The sequence below is a fragment of the Girardinichthys multiradiatus genome, chromosome 6 (assembly GCF_021462225.1).
Source record: "Girardinichthys multiradiatus isolate DD_20200921_A chromosome 6, DD_fGirMul_XY1, whole genome shotgun sequence".
Lineage (NCBI taxonomy): Eukaryota > Metazoa > Chordata > Actinopteri > Cyprinodontiformes > Goodeidae > Girardinichthys > Girardinichthys multiradiatus.
Window position 1 is genome coordinate 24,656,192 of NC_061799.1, and position 27,744 is coordinate 24,683,935.

General features: G+C 39.4%; 1 protein-coding gene across 1 annotated transcript in view; it reads left to right on the forward strand.

Annotated features, from left to right (window-relative positions):
* The first annotated feature begins 567 nt into the window (after nucleotides 1-567).
* LOC124869873 (laminin subunit alpha-3-like) overlaps nucleotides 568-27,744 on the forward strand; it is a 98,494-nt gene continuing 71,317 nt past the window's right edge. Inside the window, exons 1-6 of the mRNA XM_047368073.1 lie at nucleotides 568-1,093; nucleotides 1,470-1,622; nucleotides 21,690-21,807; nucleotides 25,251-25,369; nucleotides 25,450-25,620; nucleotides 26,220-26,320. Coding sequence (XP_047224029.1) covers nucleotides 818-1,093; nucleotides 1,470-1,622; nucleotides 21,690-21,807; nucleotides 25,251-25,369; nucleotides 25,450-25,620; nucleotides 26,220-26,320 — 938 coding nt within the window. The 5' untranslated portion in view covers nucleotides 568-817. The remainder of the gene's footprint in view (nucleotides 1,094-1,469; nucleotides 1,623-21,689; nucleotides 21,808-25,250; nucleotides 25,370-25,449; nucleotides 25,621-26,219; nucleotides 26,321-27,744) is intronic.

The following is a 27,744-nucleotide window of genomic DNA, read 5'->3' on the forward strand; positions in this document are numbered from 1 at the left end:
GATTCTCCTGTTTGCCTGCTCTTGTCTTTCTCCCCAGTTTTTGGCCTGGAACTCCTATTTCCTTGTGCTGTAAGTTTTCAGTTCTTTTAATAAATTACTATGTTTATCGGGTTCTTTTCCACAAGAGAACAATTATTTTTAAATTCCTAATGCTTAACATAAGTTGCCTATTAAAGGTTTTTGGTGGGGTTTCTTGGGGAAGTGTGAGTCTGGTCGTTTGCAAAGGTTGGCAGACGGGGTCCGCTTGGCCCGTGCGTTATTTATGCAAGAACCGCCACTGAGCTGACTAAATAAATAAATAAATCCAATCAAAAATGACTATTCCGATTATCTAAACTTCTGAGCTGAACTGCAGTCTAATAACCTACAGCCTAGTAAGAGCGTATAAGACGGCTTCGAGGTAAGCTTGTTATTCAGGGGCGATAGGAAAACAGATACACGTGTCTGGTGGGGGAGTGAAGGCAGTGCTAATCGTGCTAACAGACCTTTGGCCCCTGCTCGCTCACAGCTCACTGAGGAGTGCAGCTCACAGACGACTGTGACACCTGAGAGCTCCTCTGAAGCGCTACAGTTCAGTTTGGACCAAGGGAAACTCGCCTTGTTTCTTTGCGGATATGCGCCGGAAAAGAGGGCGCACCTCCAGCGGTGGAACATAGGCGCTGACAAAGGCTGAAGTTTAACATTTGCGAAGGCGCAGATCTACTGAAAGAGCCTCTCGCATAAAAAAATAAAAAAATCAATTTCATGGAAAGCTTCAGATGACAAGAGCTCCTCCACTCAGGCGGCGGGTTGCGCTCGGCATCTACAAGAATCTCTGATGGAGAACACGCCGAGGCGGAGGATAGGAGCTCATCTCCTGACTGCGCTGTTGTTGGCCTTTGGGACCACGCTTCTCAGGGACGCGGGCGGTCAAGAGACTTTTAATGACTTGACAGGCTTCACTTTGAATCCGCCGTACTTCAACCTCGCAGAGGGTTCCGGCATATCTGCGACGGCAACCTGCGGCCAGGATGAGGCTGGCGCACCGAGAACTGATCTGTACTGTAAACTTGTCGGAGGACCTACTCTGGGTCTCCCTACTCAGAATATACAGGTAAGGAAATTTAAGGTAGACAACATATTTCTCTCTATGTGATGTTTGTTGTTGTTATTATTACTATTACATTAATTGAGTAATGAAATTATTATTATTACTATTGCTCAATCCAATTTATAAAGGCAAGCAGGAGCGTTAATAACACTACAGGGAGCATTCGCGGTTTTTGGTTGCCTTGAACAACTTGTACAACTGCCAGAAATAATATTACACTCTTTGTTTCCCACATTTCCTAAAGGAAATCTCCTTCAACAGATCTCTGAAGCTCTCACAGAAATTCCACTCATAGGATTCCTCTGATTAATGATTAATGTAGCTGTCTCTGTTGTTGGCTTTTTCTGCCCCTAAATGATAAAAAAAAATGCCTTTCTAGGGTCAGTATTGTGACTACTGCAACTCTTTGGATCCCAACAAAGCCCACCCAGTGACCAATGCAATTGATGGGACAGAGCGGTGGTGGCAGAGCCCACCTCTCTCCAGGGGAATTGTCTACAATGAAGTCAACGTTACCCTGGACCTCGGGCAGGTGAGATTATCATGTGCACACACAGATGTTTTCTAGCTGTTACCTGCTGTGTGAATAACAGGGGAGGACACGTCTGCATGCTCCTTGGACAGAAGAAAAGAGCTATAACATCTATGAAAAGTTGCAAAGCAGCTTTACTTGCATCTACCCATCAGAGTGGATATTTGTAGTGTTTTTGCCCCTGTTTCTCAGTCGCCTCTGTGTTTGTGGACATGCAGGTTGACTTACGCCGTGTGTATGCTGGTATTCCATCAGGTGTTACATGATTGTGTTTTCAGTGTGAGCTTCATCACCTCAGCAAGCAGTAATCATGTGCTTTGTGGCTGGATTTCTGCCAGGAATTAGATTCACGTCTCTTTGGCTGGAGAATTTGCCTCCATCACAACCCGTGTCTCTGACAGGAGGTTGGCTAGGAGCCTGTAAAACTGCCCCTTCACCCTAAGCTATTTGCTGTGAGGAAAGAAAGAATTCCTGTCTCTGGATTAGAAATCACAAGCATGCAGAGTGGGATTTCAGATATGCAGGTGGACAAGGGAGCATTGACTAGTTTTGGAAAAGCAACAAAAAACCCCCCTTCTGCACCTTCGGCCTCCCAGTGGGCACACTGTCTGACAATGGGTGTGGGCTTTTCTGTCTTCTGTTTTTAGCAGGGGTGAGCTGTTCTAAAATCCTGCGCTGCTAAATATAGTGTGCCCCAACAAAAGGATGGACAAATGCAGGGCCTTTAGAGATGTCTGACTTTAATGCGTGGTAATGCTCAGTTTCTTTGGAAGCAGTGAAAGCAACATTACTGTATTATAGTGTGCTGAGAAAGCGTGTGACTAGATCTGTGAATGTGACTACCACCTGCATACCACTCAGCATTCATCATTCATCATGACCAAAAAACATATAACTGTCACTTTTTAAATGCCACGCGCAACCAACAAGCCTCATATTTTCACCTGTTCTGTTGTTGTATTGCTCAAACGTGTGGAGACAAAGAGGTTCATTGGTTTAGACATATAATTTGGAGGATTTTTGCTAATGTCAATTTCAATTCTAGATAGGCAGGAAGGTTCCCAATGTCTTAATGACAGATGCCTCAGTGCCTCACAAAAATATTCACACCCCTCACACTTTACCACAATTTCCTTATATTACAACCACAGCCCTCTATGTATTTTAGTAGGTTTATTTTCTATTTTTACGGCTAGCATCAATAATCTTCCCCTCAGTTCGGAGCAGTTTTCTTGTCCCTGCTGAAAAAAAAAAAACATCCCCACAGCATGATACTGCCACCACCACATGTCACAGAGGAGATGGTGTGTTCAGGGTGATGTGCAGTGTTTCGTTATCTAACACACATACTGTTTAGCACGTGGTTATTTTGGTCTCATCTCACCAGAGCTCATTTTTCCACATGACTGCTGTGTCCCCTAACGTGGCTTAGGGAAAACTTTAAATTAGACTTCGTATGGCTTTCTTATAACAATGGTTTTCTTTTTTACCACTCAATTAATAGTTGTCCTGTCAAACACGGAACACTGATGCACTTTTCCAATTTTCTTTTGTAAACAGTTTGGTTAACTATGTATAACTTTTCCTTCAACTTCATTATTACATAAGTGTTGGTCACATAAAATCCCATTAGAATACATAGGTGTTTGCAGTGCTACGTGACAAAACATGTAAATGTTTAGTTATTTATCTTGAGGTTTTACTACCCTTTCCACTGGCCCACACGTTATCTCAGACAGTTCAAGCTGTCAAATGTTTGACTGTTCTCTCTGGTTCTTTGATAGCTTTGTACATTCGTTTGAAACCCACAGGATAAACGATGTGTTTAATGAAAATGTGTGGGCCAGACAGACCTGAACCGGTGATGTGGTTTTCTTTCAAGACAAATGCAGGTGGCTGTTCAGCTGGTCTCTGTATAGCTCCAAGCAGATATATAAGATAGTGGTAGAGTCAATGTTTATGTTAAAATGTAAGTGGTTCAAAGACAGGTGTTTTTTTTTAATGACAATGCTGTTTCCGGTTTCTTTGTTTCAAAGTAGATCGTTTGAAGAACATTCTGCCAAATTTACAGCTGAAATAATCTGATCAAAAACTGAACTCAATGGGTTTTTATAAGTTTACACAGGTACACCATATTAGTAGGCGAGTCTTCCCTAAATAGCCCAGTTGCACTGGTATGGATGACCATGAATTGCTAGGTAGGTGTGTGCCCATATCTCTGATCCTGTTCCTAGAACCCGTGCTGTGCTAAAAGCAGAAGGTTTATGCTCTTGTTTCATAGGAAATATCTTGACAGTTGTCACCTTGTAATAAAATTTGACAGATATTAATGTTCTTTCTTCAATTCTCTAACGGATGTGTGTAGCCTGTAATGTTGCTCGCAGGTCTAAGACTCCTCTCATACCGTGGAGCATGTCCTTTATTTAATTTAGACAAAGAATCTGCTGCTTTTGGTACTTTGTTATCAATTATTTGTATGTAAATATGAAGTTGACCGTGAAGTAGAATTAATAAACACAAACCGCCATAAAGATGAGTTGTTTGAACACATCGATCTTTGATCAAATACAGAGAAGAATATTTCAAGAACTCCCAGTACAAACTGAAATGGATGGCAGTGAACCAGTAACAAGTGCTGATGGCTACATATGCTGTGTTCCATTTATCTCTGACATTAGAACTTGGATCTGGGATCATCCAGATCTGACATTAAGTACAACTTAGGCATGCTAAATACAAGTTTGAAAATCAAATCACTGACTAGATTAACTACTATCAGCTATAAAAGCTTCAACAATGTATTTCTCCCTCATTTTTTAAAGTCAAACACTGTAGCAATATTTTTACAGTCGGAGGTCCTTCAGAACTGTGAAAGATTTAATTAGAGGCTAATTTCAAAGTTTTATATGCCAGGCAGCCATAAGCCAAGACCACTCCACCCCGAGAACAACTCCCTACTCCCAAACCATACAGACCACTCCCCCAGACAGAATCGGAACCGAGAACCATCAGGAACCGGAACCAGAATCCAAACCGGAACCGCCCAGACCCAAACAATGCCTATCCCCACCCAAGGCTGACCACCCACCCTACCCCAGAAGAAAATCTATCCCAATATTTGAACTAACTCCCAGAACACATAAGACATTAGACACCCATGTTGATGGCGCCCCACCCCCTCCCACAGACCCTCATCCCCACCAGCAGAATGCATTCCTTGAAGGAGAGAGCACCTGCAATGAGATGGACAGGATCTATCTATAAACTTCCTTCAGCTTGAACAGTTCTTGATAAACTCTGTGACTCAGACAGGCTAATGTGAGCATGCAAGCTGCTCCCTGTTTGTGCCTTCTTGCCCTTTCACCAATGACCCATGACAAATCCCTTCTTCAATCTGGAAATGACCTCTGTGGTCCTCAGTCTGCATATTGTAGAAGAAATTGCAGTAACCTTTCAAACTTCTTTGAAGAATGTTCATAAGGACGTATGGTGGGCATCATCTGAAATGCTGAAATTTCTACTTTTCTTACTACTACTACTGAGTCTATAGAAAAAAACATGATATTAGAAATGACTTTGTGTTTTATCTAGCACTGACATAAAGAGTAGAATCATATGTCTTCTTTATTTGGTCTAAAAAGAAATCCAAGGTTTAGTTTTTAAAATCTTTATTTAAAAAGCCCCTTGCTATTGGGAAAAAGAAGTTAGACTGATTACACATCCAGTTACACATTCAAAACCGGTTAAATAATTTTTGTGGAGCCTTTAATAAATCTATTGCACAACCATCAAACTTCCTGCTACTTTTCCTGGAAAATTTAGCAGTTGTTAAACTATTTACAGGACACAGTAGGAGCGCCATTGTTCTGCTAAACATTTACACCCTGACTGCCAGTCCCTCACTTAGTTATTTTTTTTTTATTCTTGGGAATGTATTTTAGGAGCCATGACCACACGTGCTTATCTGCCTGAGTGAACCCAGAGTATACCATGTGAGGCAAACATTTCAGGGCTGACTGCTGTATGCCTCATTTCAAATGAGTTTAAACTGAGTCTGATTGCTTTCACTTGATGAATGCAGAACGCTCATTAAAAATATGGTATTGATACTTGATACTCAATAGATTGTACTGGTGCTTTATTGTGAGAGATTAACATCTTTGTAGAGTTCAGTGGGACTGTTGAGGGATGTTAAATTGTTGCTAGATTGCAAAATGTGTTTTTAAAAACATTTTATTTATTTGTTATTTGCATTGAAAACTTTAATAGTAAGGTTATAGGACACTGGTTTAACTTTAGAGGATGTAAATGATTATAAAATCTTTGATTTTGTAAAAACTTTGAGGGGAACTTTGACTTCCAGGTTAGTCAAATAACCTTGGCTCTTCTCACAACTCTACCATCTCCAAACTACAAAGCTTTCAAGAACTCAATTTTTGAGACATTCTCTAGGAACCTAATCCTCTCTCTCAGGGGTCCACCTCCCACCAAATTTGGTTTGAATGTTTTGATATGCGGCCGTCGCCCCCTTTTGTGCTTAGAATCCTCCAAGGCAGGTTTTGTTTGACATCCTTTCTGTGCTCTCATGCTCTCACAAAGGTTTGGTTCTCCTAAAGCCTCATTGAAAATGACATGACCCTCTCTTTTCACTGGATAAATGTGGAGAAATAGAGAAGTGGTGTAATTTTGTAGGGATAAAGCGGCAGAACAGAAAACATATAAGCAGGGTAAAAAGGCGACACATTTTCCCCCCTCTCTTCCAAAGCTCTATCAGAAAACAATAATATTTTAAACAAAATGGAAAACATTTTTAACCCCTCACCAGTTTGTGGAAGTAATTCTCACTTGTATGACGTTCTTCTGCTTTGCTCTCTTAAGGTCTCGATTAAACAAAAGATGTTTGGGCTTGAGGTGGCCCTTGAATACTATTCACCCCCCAAACATTTCTGTTGTACTCCTGTATTCTAGTTTGAGACAAGTTTTAAGTGTCTCAGAGATGGGCTCATATTTGACTTATTTGAATAATTGGACACTAGATTTACCACAAAGATTTATTCGGTTTCATCAAAGTTTGCAAAGTGCCCCATTGGGGCTTTTACAAAAGAAGCCCATACCAAAATCTTTCCACCTCTGTGTTTCACAGATGAGGGGCTTATACTGATACGTATGCAGGCATGTTTTTAGAGGTATTATTCATACTGTCATTATTCAGAGCATCCAGTGTGCTAACTGTGATCTCAGTAGTTTGAGTTTCTGCTCACTGTTTTTTTTTTATTCTCGGATATGTCTGTGACTTTGGGATTTTGTTTGAAGATGTCTTCTACGTAATTTCATGCTAATAAGCAAGGAGACGAAGCATTAACCAGAACCATCAACTGTCACTGTTTATTCAACCACTTCACCGAAGGTGGGGGAACTTCGACCTTGTTTTGACAGATAAATCACTCTTGCACGAAATTATCACAAACGCTTCTCTTAATTATATATATATATGAAGACTTATTGAAGCCAAATAATCCTGATATACCATTATTCTGGTCCAAAAACCTTCACCTAACTAACAGCACCATTCTACACAAAGGGGATAAAATTGACTACCTAACAATTATAATAAAAGAAAAATATATGCGCATTTAGTGTCTATGAAGATCAAACCAGTAGTTTTATGGACAAAATGTGTAATTTGGGTTAAATGGAAAGAGAAGTCCTCCTGTTGTGTTGATGTCTCGATTGCAGCGATCAGTTGATAAAACGGTGAGGCCACGCCCCTTTAGCCACAACCAGCTGATCGCCCCAAATCTCGACAAAGGGTCATAAAACTCTGAGGCGGGAACTCAGTGGAAGATCTCCAGCAATAAAACTGGAACAGAGTGGTCGGGCGAGACCCAGACCGCAGTTGCCTTGAATGAAAAACTTTTAAAAGTCCAACTTCTAACTTGTTGAGGTAAAATAATGCTATCACTGATATCCTTGCGGCCTCAACCTCACCCAGTCCGGATGTCGTGAGAAAGAACAGATGAAGAGCAGGAAATTAAGATTAACACAAGTTTAATTTGGAAGATAATAAATCCAATGATTTCCAGTGCAAAATGAATACATACAGAATAACACAAAGAAAGATAATTACGTGAGGCCTTACGGAGAGATCGCAGGTTTCAGCAAAGCATGACTGTCTCTACCCAGACTTCTACCTCATTACAAATGCCAGCCCATCTTATACCCTCAACTTCAAAGCTCACTGATTGTGCCTCCCCCTTATGCAGTCTGGTGCTGTAAATCAGCCAAGTTCCCTTGTGGTATCTATACCATGCCCAAAAGTCGACATTTATTGCTTATTGTCCATACAACCAGCATTTACTGCTTGCAGCTGTTGAGAACTTCCTAACCTCTGTTTCACCCTTGTTCCATCCTGACTCCTGCTGTGATCTGTGATTCCTCCTCAAGGCTCACTCATGTTAAATCTCAGTTTAATGTTCCCACATGCAAAATAAACTAATAGCATGAAAGTACATGATTTTCATTCTCAACAAACTCCTGGCTGATTTGGGATCAGCTGGACAAAACATTAACCGCGCACAATTCAGCAGCGCTTGCGCAGCAAATCAAAACACAGCTCAGCATAAAACACTTCAATCAGTATTGCATGCAACAAGTTAATACCTTAGATTAACTAGTGGTGATTATAAACCTTTACTGCCTCATCCTGCCCAGACATCTTAATGCACCTATCCGGTTTAATATAAAAAGAATGAAATTACTTTGAGCTTGATTTCTTCTCTCCACCGGTTGAGTATGGATCAGGTCTGAAGAAAAGGAGGGGAGGGAGATCACGCGTCCGTGATCGAATTAAGGAGGGGGAAAAAAAACTTAATTTCTCATCCTTCCAGGAGGTGAAAAGATGACCTACCGTTTAGTCGACTGAATCAACAAGGAGGGAAACTCATCTCCTTGGACGTAGAACCTCGGTGGGTTTCACCTGCGCCGAGTGTGGCGTGGTCTTCAATCAGCAAATAAATCCTCTGATCTTCTTGTATCAGACAGATTTTCAGCTTTCAAGCTCTTCCGGGAATGGCCTTGTGGAGCAAAGGTTCGCCTGCGAGCTTTTGTCTCTCCACATATGCGCCTCCGTTGCTGTCCTGTGAGACACGCTGGAAATGGCCCCGAAACTTTCATCTCCTCTGGGTTTTACACTCTTGGTGACATCAAAGCTGCGACGTCTGTTGAGCTGCGTGTGTCAAAATGTGCGACCAAAATGGATGGCCCCAACATGTAATATAAAATTTTGTGATGCTGAAACTTGTTTTTTCAATGGGCTACATGAGTAACTATGTTTGTTGTTGAGGATCAGATTGTTGACGGGTCTCAATTATTCCAAAAATAATTTTGACCAGCCAACAATAAAACATGACATACTGACAACTGAAACTTTATGTCATCTTACTGAAAACAACTATGATTTAGAAAAAAACAAAACAGTATTAGCAGAAACATAAAACAGTGCATAAAACAAGCTGCTCACCACAGAAAGAGCCACTTTACTTTTGGCTTCAGTAAATACAAATTTAAAAGCTGGACTGCATCAAATTAGGAAATTAGACTTTGATATTATTGCTTCCAACTCTCTGTGACCTTTAGCATGTTGGCCACTCTGATCTGTGTCAGGTCTGAGTGTTTATTGCAATGAGGCTCCATCCAACAGGGTCAATATTTTATTGGCATCAATGTGTAAATTCAGGACAAGTGGAAATAATAACCAAACAATGCTGAATTTAACATTTGTCAATCCATTTTCTACATCTTCCTGAACCTTAAAGCGTTCCAGGCGGCCGGTGGTCAATTGGCAACAGGCACGGTAAACTATGGACATGTTGCTAGTCTATATGGCAACACAAAGACACTCAGGAAAGACTATCATGCATGGACACACTGACACTTAAGGCAATTTAGAGGGGCCATATAACCTACCATAGATGTATCCTGAAAAGAACTTGTGCAGATGAAGTCCCAACAGCTCTTTGCAATATTATAAATGTGCACACTGGGATTATGATAGTAAGATATTGTGCAGCCCTCACTTGTGTGTTTGTTTTGTTCAAAACTCTACAGGGTGCTAATAGAGCTACCAAACAAAGCAAAAATGTTCAGGTCTGGTTTAAGATGTACATGTAATTGTTCAATTTCAAGACCAGGTACCTTAATAATGTTTGAATATTTTGAAACTTCGCTATTTTTATTTTCCTTTTGAAAGTGAGTCATGGCTGAAAAGAGTGTTTTTGTTCTCGCCCTCTTAAAGCCTACTTACTGTGCTAATGTGCAGTATACGCATGGATAATCAATCTCTTTATTTTCATGACTATTTAAATTGTAGATTCTCACCAGAGACAACAAACCTGTGAATGAACACACATGGAATAATGTGGTAAACAGTCAGTCATTTTCTCCTGCTTATTCCATAGTGGGTCATGGGGGAGCTGGTGCCTTTCTCCAGCAGTCTATGGGCGAGAGGCAGGGTACACCCTGGACAGGTCGCCAGTCCATCGCAGGGCAACACACAAACAACCATGCACACACTCATTCATACACCTAAGGGCAATTTAGACTGACCAATTAACCTAACATTTATGTCTTTGGACTGTGGGAGGAAGCCAGAGTACCCGGTGAGAACCCACGCATGCACAGGGAGAACATGCTAACTCCATTCCGAAAGACCCCAGGCTGGGAATTGAACCCAGGACCTTCTTGCTGCAAGGCAACAGTGCTACCAACTGCGACACCATGCAGCCCATGTGGTAAACAAAAAGTGTAAAATAAATCTAAACATTTTTATATTTTATATTTTTACAAAATAGCCACCCTTTCTTTGATGACTGCTTTGATCTCTCGGCATTCTCTATAAGGTTTTCATGAGGTGGTCACCTGAAATGGTTTTCCAAAGAGAAAGAACTTCCCAGAGGTTCATTGAGAGATGGCTAAAGGTTAATATTTCAGTCATTACAGCAAAGTGCGGCTACTTTAAGGATTCTAAAATATAACATATTTAAAGTTATTTTACAATTTTTTGTTTGCTACATAATTGGATATGAGTTCATTTACTGATTTGATGCCTTGATTGAGAATCTACGTACAATGTAAATAGTCATAAACATAAAGAAAACCATTAAATGAGAATGGCGTTCTAAAACGTTTGACCAGTTGTGTATGTATGTGTGTATAAGCCAAAAAATTTGTGATTTGCTGCTGAAAATCCAGTCAGTCCTGCCATAGATGTGTGCTTTGTCAGAAGTATTTGCAGGTACAGTACAGCTGGCTCAGTCCAGAGACCAAATTGGCTGTTAGGAACATTGTTGCAGTGACGATTGAGGTGATGTAAGTGACTGTGTTTAGTGTGGCAGCCTGAAGGGGGGGCCTAGCTAACCCCATAGATATTTACTGCTCCCCCTTAACAACCACCGTATGCAAGTTATCATTTTGCAGCCTGGAGTGTAGAGCGCTTCACGTTTGTCTGTTGGGCTGTGGCTCCACCTAAATTTGGAGCTGCGGTGTGGAAAAGCTTGTGGGATCTTTTCACCTTTTCAAGGCCATTGCCATCAATTGGTACATGGTAATGCTAATCACTGGTCACAGGTTTACTGACGCAGGCATTGATGCAATGGGAAATGTTGGGAGAACAGCAGTTTTCCTAGACCTATTTGACAAAGGTATATCAGAAATAGCACACCCATATTCATGCTGTAAATGTATGTCGCTTAACAAAAATGTATTTCACACTTTGAGTAAATTAAAGAGAATCTTGCGAACCAAGAAACAAATAAGACATGTAGTTACTGACTCTAATCCTATTTTTAAATTTGCATGGCTTTTGATCCATCACATAATTTGCAAACAAAGCATTTAACCCAGAGAAACAGCTGAGTGTAAGTTCTAGAGCAGCTGTAGCCTCAAGCTTTTAAAAGAAAAGTGCTAACACGTAGAAACATGCCTGCTCATTATTTCTCTGTAACACCTACATGCAATTCTTATTTAACTTTTAGCCAACTGTTCTGTTCTTACCACATGAATTCTGTCATGGAGACAGAGAAAAATACACCAGACAACCCCCTTCCCCCTACTTTGCCCCACCTGTTGTAGAGCGACAAACAGTTGTACATTGTATTGTTACAGACTTGGGGGCAGGGGGCACGGGGTGGGAGTTTATTGGGTGGCTGGTGGCGACCACTTCTACCCCACAGCAGAATGTTCTGTCTGCACATCTGATCCACTCCAACAGAAATGATGCCCCTTCTTTGAAATGCCTTCTCTGATCTCTCATCGAGCTAGCAGGAGCTTTCTCACATGCTTTCCAGTTTTCAGATTTTTTACCAAACTGTAATTTAAGCTCTTGGATCTGTAGGGCTCTTTGGTTCAATTGAAGTTTATGATTAAGGGAATTGCATCTACATCTCTTTTAGGCAGTATTCAAACCGGTATATTTTGAATTGCAGGCTAACGTCTCACGCTTCTCTAAATGACATATATTAACATAGTGTAGAGCCAGAAAACCCAACCTTTTTATTGTTTTTCAAAGTGGATTATTAATTTTAAAATCCACTTTTCTGAAACAAAGAAGTATTTTGAAACATGGCTGAAAGGTAAGAAGGGTATAACTATATATGGATAATGACAGTGTCTGTAATGGCGACGTATAGAGATCTCTTACAGTAATCACATAACGGATTGTTTACTTTTTACCCAGAATATGTCGAAAGGATGTGTGGTCGCTTATTGGCAACATAGAAAAAGGTGTATTGACCACTTTTGCAATCAAGATATGGGTGAAGTAAGTAAGTCAACCACATTGGAAACATTTTTTGCCTAAGGGTTATAAAAAGTTATAAATAACTTTCTAAACACTGACCCTGCATGTTTAGCCACGAGGATTAGCTTTAGCATCTGCGACTGTTTTTTTCTTAGTGTTGACTTAATGTTGAATGACTGAGGTCTGACTGCAGCTCCTGTCTGATTTTATATCAGAATTTTAACTTCCAACACCTGTAGCATTAGCTTGAAGTGACGTTTTTTTAGGGCCACACATAGAAAACTTTGTTTGAGTGATGTGAGAGACAGTGTCCTTTGAAAAATATTTTGACAGATACAATTGGTAGCTCCATTAAACCCTCATAGCACAATACGGACTGATTATGTGGAGAAAAGTGAGTCTTGCAGAACCGCTGCATGGCTCACTAATATAAAGTAGACTACTTTAGTGAGTTGTTATAAAAAAACATGCAGACGCATGCCTGTGTGCATCAGAGTAACATTGCTGGCCAGAACCAGAGCTGGATTTACAACATCTATCCTAATGCTGTCTCAATTTTAATGTTTCGAATTATAGCTTTTTCGCAGGCAGTAATTTTTTCATTGTGGTGATTTACAGGCAAGTTGGACTACATAACTAAGTTGCCTGTTTGTTGGGTCGCCCAGCTTTTTCGGCAACATTTCTCCGGGTGTTAAATCACCATATAAATCTTCCCTTTATGAACTCAAATTTGAACTCAAGACTTTGCTGTCATTGCTGTTTTGCACTGATACCAGAGTTTGGCTTTCCAAATTGAAGATTATCACTTTTCAGCAGTTTTCGGTTCTCAGGTGCCTTGTGCTTACTTGTTTACATGCACACTTCTTTACATATTTTTAAACTTCAGTCATGGAATCGAAAATAACCTGTAATCTACAAGCCTGAACAAAGAAGAAAAGAAAAAGTTGTAAGTTATGATAATTGCTGATATTGTTCAAAATGTTTGAAACATGTTTAAATTGTTTAATGAAAAAAATTACATTGTGTTCAAATGAAAAAAATGTGAATGTTGCCAAAAATCATTTTTCCTTCTCACAATATCACCAGACAATCAGAAAAATGATCTTTGTTTCCTTAGATGCCACTGCATTGAAAGTGGGCACAATTCCTTGGTGCATTCCCATGAACAGTCTGAAAACTCTGTGACTTAGTAATTTTTTCCATACTAGCTTTACTCTGTTCAGGGTTAAAAGGGGCTTGGAGACTATCCTGAAGGTCATGGTTCATGACATGTGGTGCACCCTGGACAGGTCACCCATCCATCACAGGATCAACATACGGACACACAACAGAAACAGGCATGCACTCACGCACTCACTTAGAATCATCAATCAAGGTAATTCCAATAACTTTGGTCCGTAAAAGGAACCCAGCACACCCTGAAAAACTTCACATAGACACTGAAGAATTGCAAATCCTCAGCTGAGATTTGAAAGAGACATTCCTGCTGTGAGGCAATAGTCTTAAACAATGTTGTGCAGCAAAAACAAACTAAATTCAAACGAAATTCTTTTCGCCTGTCGTGGCCCAAGATTATTTAGAATGCACTGAAGTTATATGAAAAACAATCAGTCACCAGATCTTAAACCAGCAAAACACCTTTGGGGAGTACTGGAGCAGGATATTTGCATCAGTTTTGGTACTTTTTTGCCAGTATGAACCATAATCCCTTGGGAATTATTTTAACACAATGTTGAATCTATGACACAGAGAATTAATGCAGTTCAGCGGGTCAACGATGGTCTAACCTGGTAACAGCAAGGTATACCTAATAAAGTGGCATATTTGGTGCAGACTTTTTTACCTTTTGAGGATGAATAAAAAAGCAGCTTATGTTGCTTTGTAAGTCTGCCCAGTGGTTTAATGGCTATGCCATGGTGTCTCAGAACATGAAGCTCTTGCCTGTGCAGGCCTCTCTCTGTGTGGATTCATGTCTGCTGTTTTCTTGTTTCCTCCCACACTCCAACAACACATATGTTAGGCTAAATGGTAACTCTAAATTTAACCTGGGATCAAATGTGAGTGTGTAGGGTTGTTTGTCTCATGTGTTTTTGTGTTGGCTTTATAATCAACCAGCGACCTGTCCATTATTAAGGTCCCCCACCCCACCCCAGTGACCCTGAATGAGACAAAGCAGTTACAGAAAGTATATGAATGGATGTGTTGTTTTATGTACATATTTCACAAAGTGCAATCAAAGGTTAGGTCACAGTCTTCCTGGCAGTGACTGATGACTCTGCAGTAATTGTTATGACTATTTTGTTATCTATGACCCTGACAATGTTTGTCACAAACCATATCTGCACTAAAAACAGTTTGTGTTGATTTCGCCTCTGGGGCTTTGCGAACGGACATGCTAGAATAAACAGGCTAAAGTTATACGGCTGTAACGTATAGTCTAGACCTGTAACCAAGGAAAAGGGCAACTTGAGTTTGCAACTATTGCTCCTGTTGTTTCACGTATTATTAAAAACTGATAGAAGAGAAGGACCTCGAAACAACACATTTAGACCGGTTTGATCTCTTCTTGAAATAAAAAGAAGAAAATAAGTTAAATGACAGTTGATATTTTTTAGATCTTCACTTTGCTTAAATAATGAGCAAATCATTGTGTTAAAGATTTTATGTCCCAACTTTTCTGAAATCTTTGTGTGGTGATTGTGTGTCTTTACTTCTATTTTTTACTTGTGAGCATAGAAGCATGTTATTAGATTAGTGCAATGGTTTCTGAATACCTGCCTTTTCATATTAAAGTAAAGACTAGTTGTGGCTGCAAAAACTGTTGTCTTAAAAACTAAGAAGCTTTTTAAAAATGTCTAACTAAATTATATTGTAGGTGACCTTTTTGTTAGAAATGAAGATATTGCAAATCATTCATACCTTTGCACTTTTCTTACATTTTATCATGTCACATCCACAAACTTTACTATATTTTGATGTGATTTCTTTGTGACTGGTCAACATATTCAGCCTCCTAAGTCTTTAAGCGTAGCTGCTCTAATTACAGCTGCAAATCTTCAGGGTATGTCTCTACCAGCTTGTGTGCTTAGAAGCTGAAACTGCTTTTCATTCTTCAATGCAAAATAGTTTAAGCTCACTCAGATTTGATAAAAAGAGTCTGTTAACAGACATTTTCAGGTCCTGTCATTGATTCTCAGTTGGATTTAGCTCTGGACTTTGACTGGGCCATTCTAACAGATGAATATGTGAATATGTTATGATCTACACCGTTCTGTGTAGCTCTGGCTGTTTGTTTCCAGTTGTCGTCCTCCAGAAATGTGAATCTCCTCTTAGTGTCAAGTCTTTTGCTGCCTCAAACTATTTTTCTTCCAGGACCACCCTTTTGTTAGCTCCAGCCATCTTCTTAACAACTCTGATCAGCTTCTAGCTGACCAGCTCAATAAACATTCCCGTAGCATGATGCTCTCTCCTCCATTTTTTACCATGAGGATGTTGTGTTCAGAGTGATGTTGCTATGTCCTCTTAATAGCATGTGTTAAACATTTAATGGAAATGGCTTTCTTTCAACCAAGGCATTCCTATCACCACTCCTCTAATTAGAGCCAGATTTGTGGAGTGTACAATTAACCGGTCATCCACCTGGGTTGTGGATCAGTACAGGTCCTCCAGAGTTACCATGGACCTGTTGGCTGCTTCTCTGATTAATGCTCTCCCTTTCCGGCCTGTAAGTTTAGTGGATTGCCTTGTCTTGGTAGCTTTGCAGTTCTACCGCACTCTTTTCGGACGACGGATTGAAAAGCGCTCTGTGAGATATTCCAAGCTTGAGATATTGTTTTATAACCTGACCCTTTTAACTTCCCCACAACTGTGTTCCTAAACTGTTTGGTGTATTCCTTGGTCGTCATGATGCTGTTTGTTCACTAATGTTGCACAGCGTTATTTATACTGAGATTAAATTACACACAGATAAATCCATCTATCTTCTGTGGGCAGCTGGTTTCACTGCATTTCACTGGATTCAGTTTAGTGGTGTCAGTGTAAAAGGGGCTAAATACAAATACATGGCATTTCTAAAACTTTTGCAAGGCACTCTTAATAAGCATATTAACATAGCAGGAATGGCTGGGCCAAAGAAATGAGATAAAGGTAACACAAGGTCTCTTTTTTTAGATCATTGTTTTCTCTTTGGGTCCAAGGTTTTCCTGTGACCCTCTAATAAGTGAGGGGGCAAGCACGTGTGAAGCTGGAGGTCATATGACGTATCACATTTGAGATGTCAGACTGACTGAATATCTGCCAGAAGTCAGTAATCTGCTTTAGATTTGATGATTGATGATTCAGGAAAATTCTGGGCCCCTTTATGTTAAGGGTCAACAGAGTTAGCAATGAAAGTGTTGGTGTGTTTAACAAAATTCACTTTCATATTGCAATGAATGAAGTGAGTAAGGAAAAATGTTAATGTGCACTTGTGAAAAATGGTGTTTGGTCTTGTGGGACACCATTGTCTCTCTTGTTCTTATGTGTTAATATGAAAGTTGGAGATGATTCGGTCACTTTATATCTTGTATAAAGTAACAAGGCGCGTCAAGGTCAGGAATTTAAGAAGCGTAAAGAAAGGCAAGGAAGGGAACCCCCTGACCTTTTCATGTCAACCCTCTTTGTGCGGTACTCATATCTAAGCTGCTGTGGCTGTTGGGCAGACAGGGGTTCAGCTCAAGTGTTATTCCAAGTCTATTAGCTACAAACTTGTCAGTGTGTTTAAAGTCTTGTATGACACTGGAATCCTCCATTCATGGTGCACGGCATGTCATCACAATATTTCATGCCCCCCTCCAAACAGTACAAATGTGTTGGACATAGTTCAGGAGTGTGTGTTTAGATTGGCAGGATACAGTTGGAGAGAAAACAAAGCCTTGCCAGGACAGGCTCCAGGGATCGTTCTTCCAAGATTATAGAAAGACTCTTCCTACTATATATCTATCCATACATTGGACCATTAGACATGACATTTATGTAGTATATACATTTTCTACTTTTGGGATAAAAAGGAACACACAAAAGGAATTTAATATAAAACTGTACAATGTCTTGCAAAAGCATTCATAGCACTTGAACTTTTCTTATATTTAATCATGTTATATCTACTAGTAATGCATGTTTTTATGTATTGTCTAGCTTATACATATACTTATAGCTTATACATATACACATGTGGACAAAATTGTTGGTATCCCTCGATTAATGAAAGAAAACCCACAATGGTCACAGAAATAACTTGAATCTGACAAAGGTAATAATGAATAAAGATTCTATGAAAATGAACAAATGAAAGTCAGACATTGCTTTTCAAACATGCTTCAACAGAATTATAAAAAAAAAATAAACTCATGAAACAGGCCTGGACAAATATGATGGTACCCTTAATATTTTGTTGCACAACATTTTGTGGCAATCACTGCAATCAAACAATTCCTATAACTGTCAATGAGACTTCTGCACGACTCAGCAGGTATTCTGGCCCACTCCTCATGAGCAAACTGCTCCAGTTGTCTTAGGTTTAAAGGATACCTTTTCCAGACAACATGTTTCAGCTCCTTCCAAAGATGCTCAATAGGATTTAGGTCAGGCCACTTCAGAATAGTCCAATGTTTTCCTCTTAGCCGTTCTTGGGTGTTGTTAGCTGTGTGTTTTGGGTCATTATCCTGAGACAAAGCTTTCTGACACTGGGCAGCACATTACTCTCTAGAATCCCTTGATAGTCTTGAGATTTCATTATACCCTGTACAGATTGAAGACACCCTGTGCCAGATGCAGCAAAACAGTCCCAGAACATAACAGAGCCTCCTCCATGTTTCCCAGTAGGGACAGTGTTCTTTTCTTCATATGCTAAAAAGTTACATTTTTGCCTCATCTGTCCATAGGATATTCTCCCAGAAGCTTTGTGGCTCGTCAACATGTAGTTTGGCAAATTCCAGTCTGGTTTTTTTATGATTTGTTTTCAACAATGGTGTTCTCTTTGGTCATCTCCCATTAAATCCACTTTGCCTCAAACAACATCAGATGTTGCAATCTGACACTGATGTTCCTTGAGCTTGAAGTTAATCTTTAATCTCTTTAGATGTTTTTCTGGGCTCTTTTATTACCGTTCATATAATCTGTCTCTTTGTTTTGTCATCAATTTTCCTCCTGGGGCTACATTCAGGGAGGTTGGCTACAGTCTCATGGATCTTAAATTTCTGAATATGTGCAACTGTAGTCACAGGAACATGAAGCTGCTTGTAGATGGTCTTATAACCTTTACCTTTAACATGCTTGTCTATAATTGTCTTTCTAATCTCCTGAGACAACTCTTTCCTTCACTTCCTCTGGTCCATGTTGAGTGTGGTACACACCATGTCACCAGACAGCACAGTGACTACCTGTAGCCCTATATATAGGCCCACTGACTGATTACAAGAATGTAGACACCTGTGATGCTAATTAATGGACACACCTTGATTTAACTTGTCCCTTTGGTCACATTTTCCGGGGTACCATCATTTCTGTCCAGGCCTGTTTCATGAGTTTATTTTTTTAAATAATTCTGTTGAAGCATGTTTGAAAAGCAATGTCTGACTTTCATATGTTCATTTTCATAGAATTTGTATTCATTATTACCTTTGTTAGATTCTAGTTATTTCTGTGACCATTGTGGGTTTTTCTTTCATTAACCGAGGGATACCAACAATTCTGTCCACGTGTGTAGCTTCTGCTATTAAGTTCGGATTGATAAAACAAAATCCCAAACCTTTTAGAACTTTTAAAACTATAAATGATATATCACCATAATATTTAACTGATCTGAACATCCGCACACATGTAAGAGCACCCAGTCGGGTTTGTCATGGAAGTTCCATGATTGAAATTAAAAACGAAAAGAAGATGATCAGGTTTTGCAGTAGCTGCCCCAAAATGTGGGGCAGCTAACTTACCTCCTTTAAATAGACTTTACATACTGTGAAAACATTTACATCTTCTTTTAGGACCTTTTTTTCTTGTTTTTTACTTCAAGTGGAGAATGTGAACTAAACAGAGTTAATATAACTCACCATGTTTTAAGTTTTTTGTTTTTATTACTGTATTTTATATTTTATTTGATTGCGGTTATTTTGATTGTATTTTATCCTGTCTGTACAACAGTGCCAGAACAGGTACTGTATCATCATCATCATCCATATGCTTCCTGTTTTAGAGGGCCTGACTCAAAACATCAGATAGGTGCAGTTTTAAACTCCTTGTCCTTTTTAAAGAACAATTGGAAGGCTGAATGGAATTTAGTTTATTCATACTTTCAATTTCTACTTTTTCTGGTTCTTAACTATGATGATGCGGTAGTTTTTTTTTTTTCTGTTGTTGCTCCATGCTACTGAGTATGAGGGATTGCTGCAAATTTTATAACTTGTTTAATGTGCTTGTCAAAGCCTTTCTAGAATGATCTCCACAAGCTATTTTTTAAAAAGTGCAGAAAAAGGTGTTGTGAAATGACTGTCCCAGCTTAGTTACTGACACAAAAAGAAGTAAACAGATTCAGCTACCTAACTCACGAAAGCTGTGTACATTTTTAAGTGTCTTAAGGGATCTGTTTTTGTTATCTCCTGTATAGCAACATGTGTTGGGGAAGTTTTTTAATCCTCTGTGTTGCTATCAGTGATGGGCTTCTGAAAGCAGTGCCAAGCTTTGTTTTGAGGTCATTAGACTAGTGAGGGAATGTGTTGCTATGTTTGGAATTTTGAGATGGGTCATCATACCAGCCAGCATGTCTCTTGGCACCCCTACCCCCTTTTCACCCCGTCCATCCTACCACCACCAAGCCCTCCCTTCATGTCATCACAGCTCGTGTGAACTAAACTTCCCCTCCGTCCACAACGAAATGAACAAACTAATAGTAGGTCATTTGCTTCTATTGTTAGACAACTTCTTGTCTTGTCTTATTTTAGTCATTTGCACATCCTGTTCATGTGGTTGAAAATGTTTCCTGATTAATTTCAAAACACATGCCATTCAGAAGTTTGATTCGGAGAGGGCATCAGCACCGATTAAAGATGGTAAGATGAAGGTCTGCTGCTGATTTGCAACCGGATGATTTATGCGTTTATCCCTGATCCTGCTCACAATGCCACAACGAAACAGCAGCTTAAGTCTGAGGGCTTCACTTCCCAGGATTGGGAGAGGAATTCATGCAGAATTGTGGGTAATTTTGAAACAGTAAATGACTCCTCAGCCAAGGCTTTTCCTTCCTTTCCTTTTTCTTTGATGTCTTTACCAAACCCCTTACCTCATTCAAAGAGAGACAGATACCTGAATATTTCAAATGCCTGCTGGGCTTTACATCCTGGCGCTGAGAGATTCTAGACGAGTGTGGGCCTGCCTTCATCCCTCTCAAAAGAGACAGCCTGTAGAAATGTCTTTTACTAAGATAGAGCACCATATTTTAGCTTTTGCCGTTCCATTCATTAACTGAAGACTGAGTATGCATTCTCACAGCACCCTGTTTCTAGACTATGCTATGCACTAATTTCGACATACTGCATCTCAGCGTTACAGAACATAACAGGGGTGTGGTCAGGTCAAGGTAAGGGCTTTTGTTGACACTGCAGGTGTCACATGCGGGGTTTAACTTCAAGTAACGCCAAATCCCTGAAGATCAAACAAAGCGAGCTGCTCTACAATGGCCAATCAAGCTTAAGCCAATCCCTTTCAATGCTTGATAATGAAACTGATGAAATGCCAAGGAAATGCACTCCAGTGAGCATCAGGAGTCGGATTGAAACAATCATTGACTGCATTTTCTGCCCTTGTATGGACTCTGTATTCTGATGGGGGTTGAGATAAAAAGTGCAGAGAACAAACAGGAATCAGGTGGGCTTAGCTGATGTCTTTTCACTGGCATGGCTGCACCTGCAGAAGTTGCAGTCACTCCATGCTAACAAGCGCACCTTTTTGTGAAAGCCCAGCTCTGGTTGAAGGCTGAAGGTAAACAACCCTGTCAAGACAGGAAACTGTTTCAGATCAAGCCATTATTTGTGCACTTGTTATTTTAGAAGTTACAAGAACCTTGATGAATTTGCGCCTGGAGTATTCCAAGAAAGGAAACAAGAATACTGTTAGAGTCCAAAGCCAAGCCTTTCCGCTGTACAGTCAGTAGAGCTCAGGAAACTGGAGACTTTTGCCAAAATCAGCTCTGAGCAGTATGTACCTTTTGTTTAGCTGGCTCTTTGTGTTCTGATTTTCAGCTATTCCATGTGGCGTATGTCCTAATCAAGTTTGCTAATTCACCTCGTCCTAATCTGTGGGTGCTGGAGCGCTCTGTGGACAATGGGAGAACATTCATCCCCTGGCAGTATTTTGCTCGTAAGTTTTATTTGCTCTGTTTAAAAAAAAAAAAACTAACCTAAATAATCTATAAATTTTCTCTTCTTTTCTGTAACAGATTTTCTATTTGAATCAACGAAAGAAAAACGGATCATAAGTTTGCCTTAAAGATACTGATTTTGTGTAGAATAAACGTTTTAACTGCTGTTATCCTTAAATGTTACAACTGCAAAAGCAGAGGTGTTGCAAGTGTTGTAAAGCTATAAAGTGATATTCAAATCATCCAAATGTGAAAGACAATAAGAATGCTTTTATTCTTAATAACTGCCGGATTTTTCATGCTGTGACAAGTTAAAATGTCTGCCGTGAAAAAAAATATTGTGAAGGTGGATATATGTGTATTTAGGGGTGTAGGCTTAATCTGTGCACACTGATTACCTGCTTAATATGATTTAAGACAGGAAGTGTTTGTCATTGTCTCTCTCTCTTTCTGTGTGTGTGTGGTCTAGTTTTAGAGCCTTTTGTTGTGTGTCAAAAAGCCCGTCCATAAAACATAAATCAAATTATATTAAGCTGCAGTTATGTTTTAGCGTTATAAATGTTCAGTTTTGGTTGAAGTAACAAGTAGGAAAAGAAATCCTACAAACACAATTGTGTTTGTGTTTTTTTGTTCCTTTACTAAGACCTTTTCTGCTATGACTACTGACCCTGGTAGGACCAGTATTCAGGACCTAAGCCTGTTTCCAATGTGGAACCTTGGTTAGTGCATTATTTAAGCGACTGCCTTAAAGAACTTTAGATTTTCATGTGAATCAGGTTGCTAAAATACTAGGCTGACGCTAGCATGTTTCATCTCTGTTTTAACCTGACTCAACATATTTTAGTGTGGTTCCAAATACTCATGCATAGACAAAACAGTGGGCAGAGCAAATCACCCAACATAGGCCGAATGTCAATAGAGATCACACTGCAATGCATTCTGGGATTGTAGTCGCTACCTGTCAGCTCCGCTATGAAGAATTGCAAAGGCAGTGGTCAGAGTTAGAGACACAATGACAGAAAGGGAGAGCAAAGAAATAGGCAAAAACAAGATGAACAATTGTATCTATCATGGGAGAGGCTTCTGCCTGTTACCATGACGCCATGAGGCTTTTAAACCAGTTGTATACCTATGAGATTCCCAACAAGGAGAGAACTATTGATCCTGACTTGTGGCAACAGTTTTCACAGTTTTGAAGACATTCTTGAAAGTTGAATGAAACAAAAATACTACTTTAGCTGTTTGTTCTTTTGAAGGTGTTTCATCTCCGGTTATACAACTCATGTTTATTCACACAAGAACTCAGAAAAAAACTATGAAAGTAACTTCAGTGATTTGTTTTAAGCATACAGCAAGTTTAATTTCAAATTTTGTGAAATTTCAGAACACCTCCAGGACACATGTTGGCCAAACCAAAAAAAAGTAATAATTTTGTGAAGAAATGTAATTTCCTCACCATCATATGGTAGCACCATAGAGAAGGGTAACTGCGCAGCTAGCAAGTTGGGCTTTAATGTAAATGCTGGTAATAAACTGTCTAAAAACAATTGTTAATCTTCAGTACCCCCCCACACACACACACACACATAGTACACCTTCACACCTAACGGCAATATTAGAATGACCAATAATCCTAACAGTCATATTTTTGAATAGTTGGATGAAGCCAGAGTACCTATGAATATGCAAAGAACATGGAAGAACATGCATGGAAGAGAATACATACAGAAAGCACCTGGCCCAGATTCTGACATTCTTGCTGCATGGCAACAGATCTAGAGGCTGTTCCACTTTGAAGCTTTAATGTCATTGTAAAGGGAAAAATAAAGTGAGGGAAATAAAAAACTGAGATGGGCAATAATCTTTTATATTTGTATATTTAAGTCTAACAAAAATGTTGCACACAGCTCTGCTTAGTTTGCAACTCAGCGTTGGAGCAATTAGAAAGACAGTTTTTCATTCACTTTGAGTGCACTTGATCCAAGTTTTGGTAGATTTATGACCTATTCTGAGCTCAGCAAAATATTTACTTCAAATGATTTTTCCCTATGATGCAAAATGATAGAACTGATCCCTTTCTCGTAACTTTCTGTATTTGCACAGTTAGCAGTAGTTAAAATATGTATGCCAATACAAACTGTTTGACAGAATATAAGGTTTAAATGAAAAATAAATTCCCATTAAATTGAAAACTGTGCTCTACCCTTTGCTTATTATGTGGTTTATTTGCACAAGCAATTGTTAGTTTACTCTCACGCAGAATTAGAAAGTTGCTTACATCTAGGCAAAATGTCAGATTAAGGCTAATTTAGGTAATAGTTACTAAAATTAATCCACTTGGAATGCCACAAGTGTAGACTTGTGATCTGTTGTCTTCTCACTGTTCAAGAGGGCTGGTGGCAGGGGTATCATTTCCAGGAATGAAACCCATAGATCTAAATCCCTCTCCACAGCAATGTTCTCAGCTCATCCTGAGGGATACTAAGGCATTCATTAGCCAGAAAAAATATAAGTCTCAGTAATATGGGGAGAGTTTAAGTCTCCCCAAGGGTCTCCTCCCAGTTAGATGTGCCCAGAAAACCTCAAAATGGATGCATTCAGCAGGTATCCTAATGAGATGCCTGAACCCCCTCAATTGATTCCTTCTGATAAAGAGGACCAGCTGTACTTCAACCACTGAGAACTATTACCTTAGACTTGCAGGAATAGACTCTCCTGGTTGCGTTACACTCAGCTGCAAACTGCTCTAGTGCATCCTTAAGGTCATGGCCAACAGGTCAACAGAACCATATTATATGCAAAAGCAAAGGTCAGACTCTGGTCAAGTTTGTCTTCAAAACCGTGCCTTGAGATCTTGTAGATGAACACCACAAGCAGGATTGTGACAAGCAGCAGCCCAAGCAGAGTCCGACCCACACTGGAAAAGAGCTTGACATTATACCGAGAATGTGAACACAGCTCTTGTCACCCGTATACAAGGATCGGATAGCCCATGTTGTGAGGGTAAACAACAGTAGATAGCACCACAAAACACCAGACACAAGTTATAAGATGACAACAGCAGGATTTATTGAAATGTTTGAAAAAGCTTGCTAAACAAAGAGACTTAGACAGCAGGATCCAGACAGTTTTCTCAATGCATTGTGGTAACTGTACCTCATACATTTTGGTGACACCAATAAATGTAGTAAACACATATTATTCTTGTACATGTTGACACAGTAAAGTCTTTTGGACTACACCTTTCTGACATTCTGGTTTCAGATATGTCGATTTCATGGACATCAAAGAGAACATCAAATATTTAGCTCATGTCAGACTGGGTCCATTTCTGAAAATCCATACACCAGTGATATATTTAGTATTGTGCTAACATAGTGATTTAGGAAATATTGAAAACACTCAACCACAACATTTTGATATATTTTTTTTACTTTGCTAGATTCAAAACGGGAGTGTATTGAAACCTTCGGAAAGCAGCCCAATGGTCGTATTTTGAATGATGATGACCAGATCTGCACCACAGAGTATTCCCGGATCATTCCTTTGGAGAATGGCGAGGTGAAATAAGAAGTATTCAGGTAACAAATGCCAGGGAGTCTGATCAAGAATCCACTTAAAGTAAACTTTGTACCTTCTAGATTGTTATTTCTCTAATTAATGGCCGGCCGGGCTCCAAAAACTTCACCTACTCACCAGTGCTCCGTGACTTTACGAAGGCCACAAGCATTCGTCTACGCTTCCTTCGCACCAACACTCTTCTGGGCCACTTGATCTCCAAGGCTCAGAGAGACCCCACTGTGACACGCAGGGTAAGACCCAAACTGTACAACCTGACACTAAGGTGTCAGGTTGGCATCCTTTAGTTTCCCATTTGGACTAAGCTTAGTTTTATACCTCCAGCCTGCCAGCTTTTGATTTGCTGACACAGTCACACTGCTCTGCTGATACATTTTCAGCCATTAGGGGATTGTGGAGAACTAAGGCTTGATCTGTCTGACAAGCCATCATTGGAATTTTTTTTTGATAGGGACAGATTTGGAAAGCTCTGTTAACCTGTAAGTGTGAGATATAGCACTTATGCTGAAAGCTCAGGGTAACATGCTATTAAAAGAAGCAGTGCACAACTTTTAAGTGGCTTGTACAGAACACTCTTTTAAGGACATGTCATCTTTAGGAAATATTTTTAATCAATTTCATACATTGAGAATAGTTCAATGCAATCCTAATTAATCTTATGTAACTCTCAGATTTATCCCATACATTTCTAAACTCATGGGTCACTGTTTAAGTCTGTTAAATGTGAAATCCTTTGTAGCCAAGCAGAGACAATTTACTCAAGGTGTGGTAGATGTTTCTGATGACACATCTATCAGTTTCTGCTGGTGGTGACATTTTTGTTTGCTGATAGTATTTTTATAGTATCAAAGACATCAGCATCGGTGGACGCTGTGTTTGCCATGGGCATGCCCAAATTTGTGGTGCAGGTCGAAATCCGGACAACCCAAACAGGTCAGTAACATTCTGAAACTTCAGCCTTGTTGTTAATTTTTATCACCACTTATTACACACATTGTGTTAAATCATTAACAGAGCTGAGTTGTATATGTGGACAATGGTTTTGAACCAATCTAGTTAAACAGATTTATGCTGAAAACAAGGAAGCAAAGACCACAGGAATATAGGCAAACCGTATCTTTTAGGTATTTATATATGATGCAATCGAGAAAGATGAATAACTGCTGAAGAAATAAAATGGAATTTTCTTCCTCTTAAAGTAAAGTTCTGTGTTGAGGCTTTTTGATTTCATAAAGTAGTGTGGGAGGAGATCCTACATGCAGAACACATGAATCTGTGAGATAATTAGGAAGGAATGTTTATTGATGCAAAATATTCAAAAAGAAAATGTTGCACAATCAGAGAGTCTAGGAATGCAGAGATCCAACCATCAAAATATACTGAGTAAAAGAAAGAAAGACTGATGCAAAAGTATTAAGACATGGCAAGTTACAAAGAAATGCTTGACATACATATATGATAAATAGGGTGTAACGATACATACAGCTTATCAGATAATACATATTATTGGGTTCCAAATGTAGACAAAAAGGAGGTGGCGCAGTTTAATCATTCAAATAAGAAACTTACATAATCAAAATTCAAGGTTAAAAAAATCAAAAAATGTGAACTGAAAATCATGAAACTAAATAACTCCAGAAACAAACTAAGAACATGGAGAGAAGAAGATGGAGCGCTGAATTACACGGGGCAGACTAGAGCAGGATTGAGCAGATTTAGCAGATGAACAAGCAGTGACTTAGAAACCAAAGGGGAATATATACCAAGGTGAATTGATGAGTGGAAAATGAAACAGCTGAGCCCAATGAGCTGGGTAGAAGCAGCTGAAAGACAGAGGGAATCAAAGAGAATGAATGGCAGAACATGAACTGAACACAGTATAGAAAATAAAAAGCAATACACATTTGAAGACAACAAATTTTAAGAAAGACTCAAAACCATCAGGAAACTGGGAAATGTAGAAACAGGAAGAAAACAGGAAGTAAAGAGAACACAGAGCAGAAACCAAAATAAAACAGGAAGCTCCTAATAAGAAACCAAATGCAACTCTAAATGTAGGAAACTTAACTACCCAAATATTATAAACAAAGTCCAACACATGACCAGAACATACTGACCTTGAGATGATGTTACATTTGGGATGCTTGGGAGTCTGGGATTAATGCCTAACACCACAACCACCCAAGACAAAAGTAGTTATATCAATATCTGCAGCTTTCTTTGGAGTACATAATGCAAAGATTTAAATGATGATTTATCCAGTGAGGAGGAAGTTGAGACATTTTGTTTCAATGTAGTATCTTGGAGACCTAGCAAACTGGCACCCTATAGAGGCTTTAAAAAGTGTACTGTGGTGA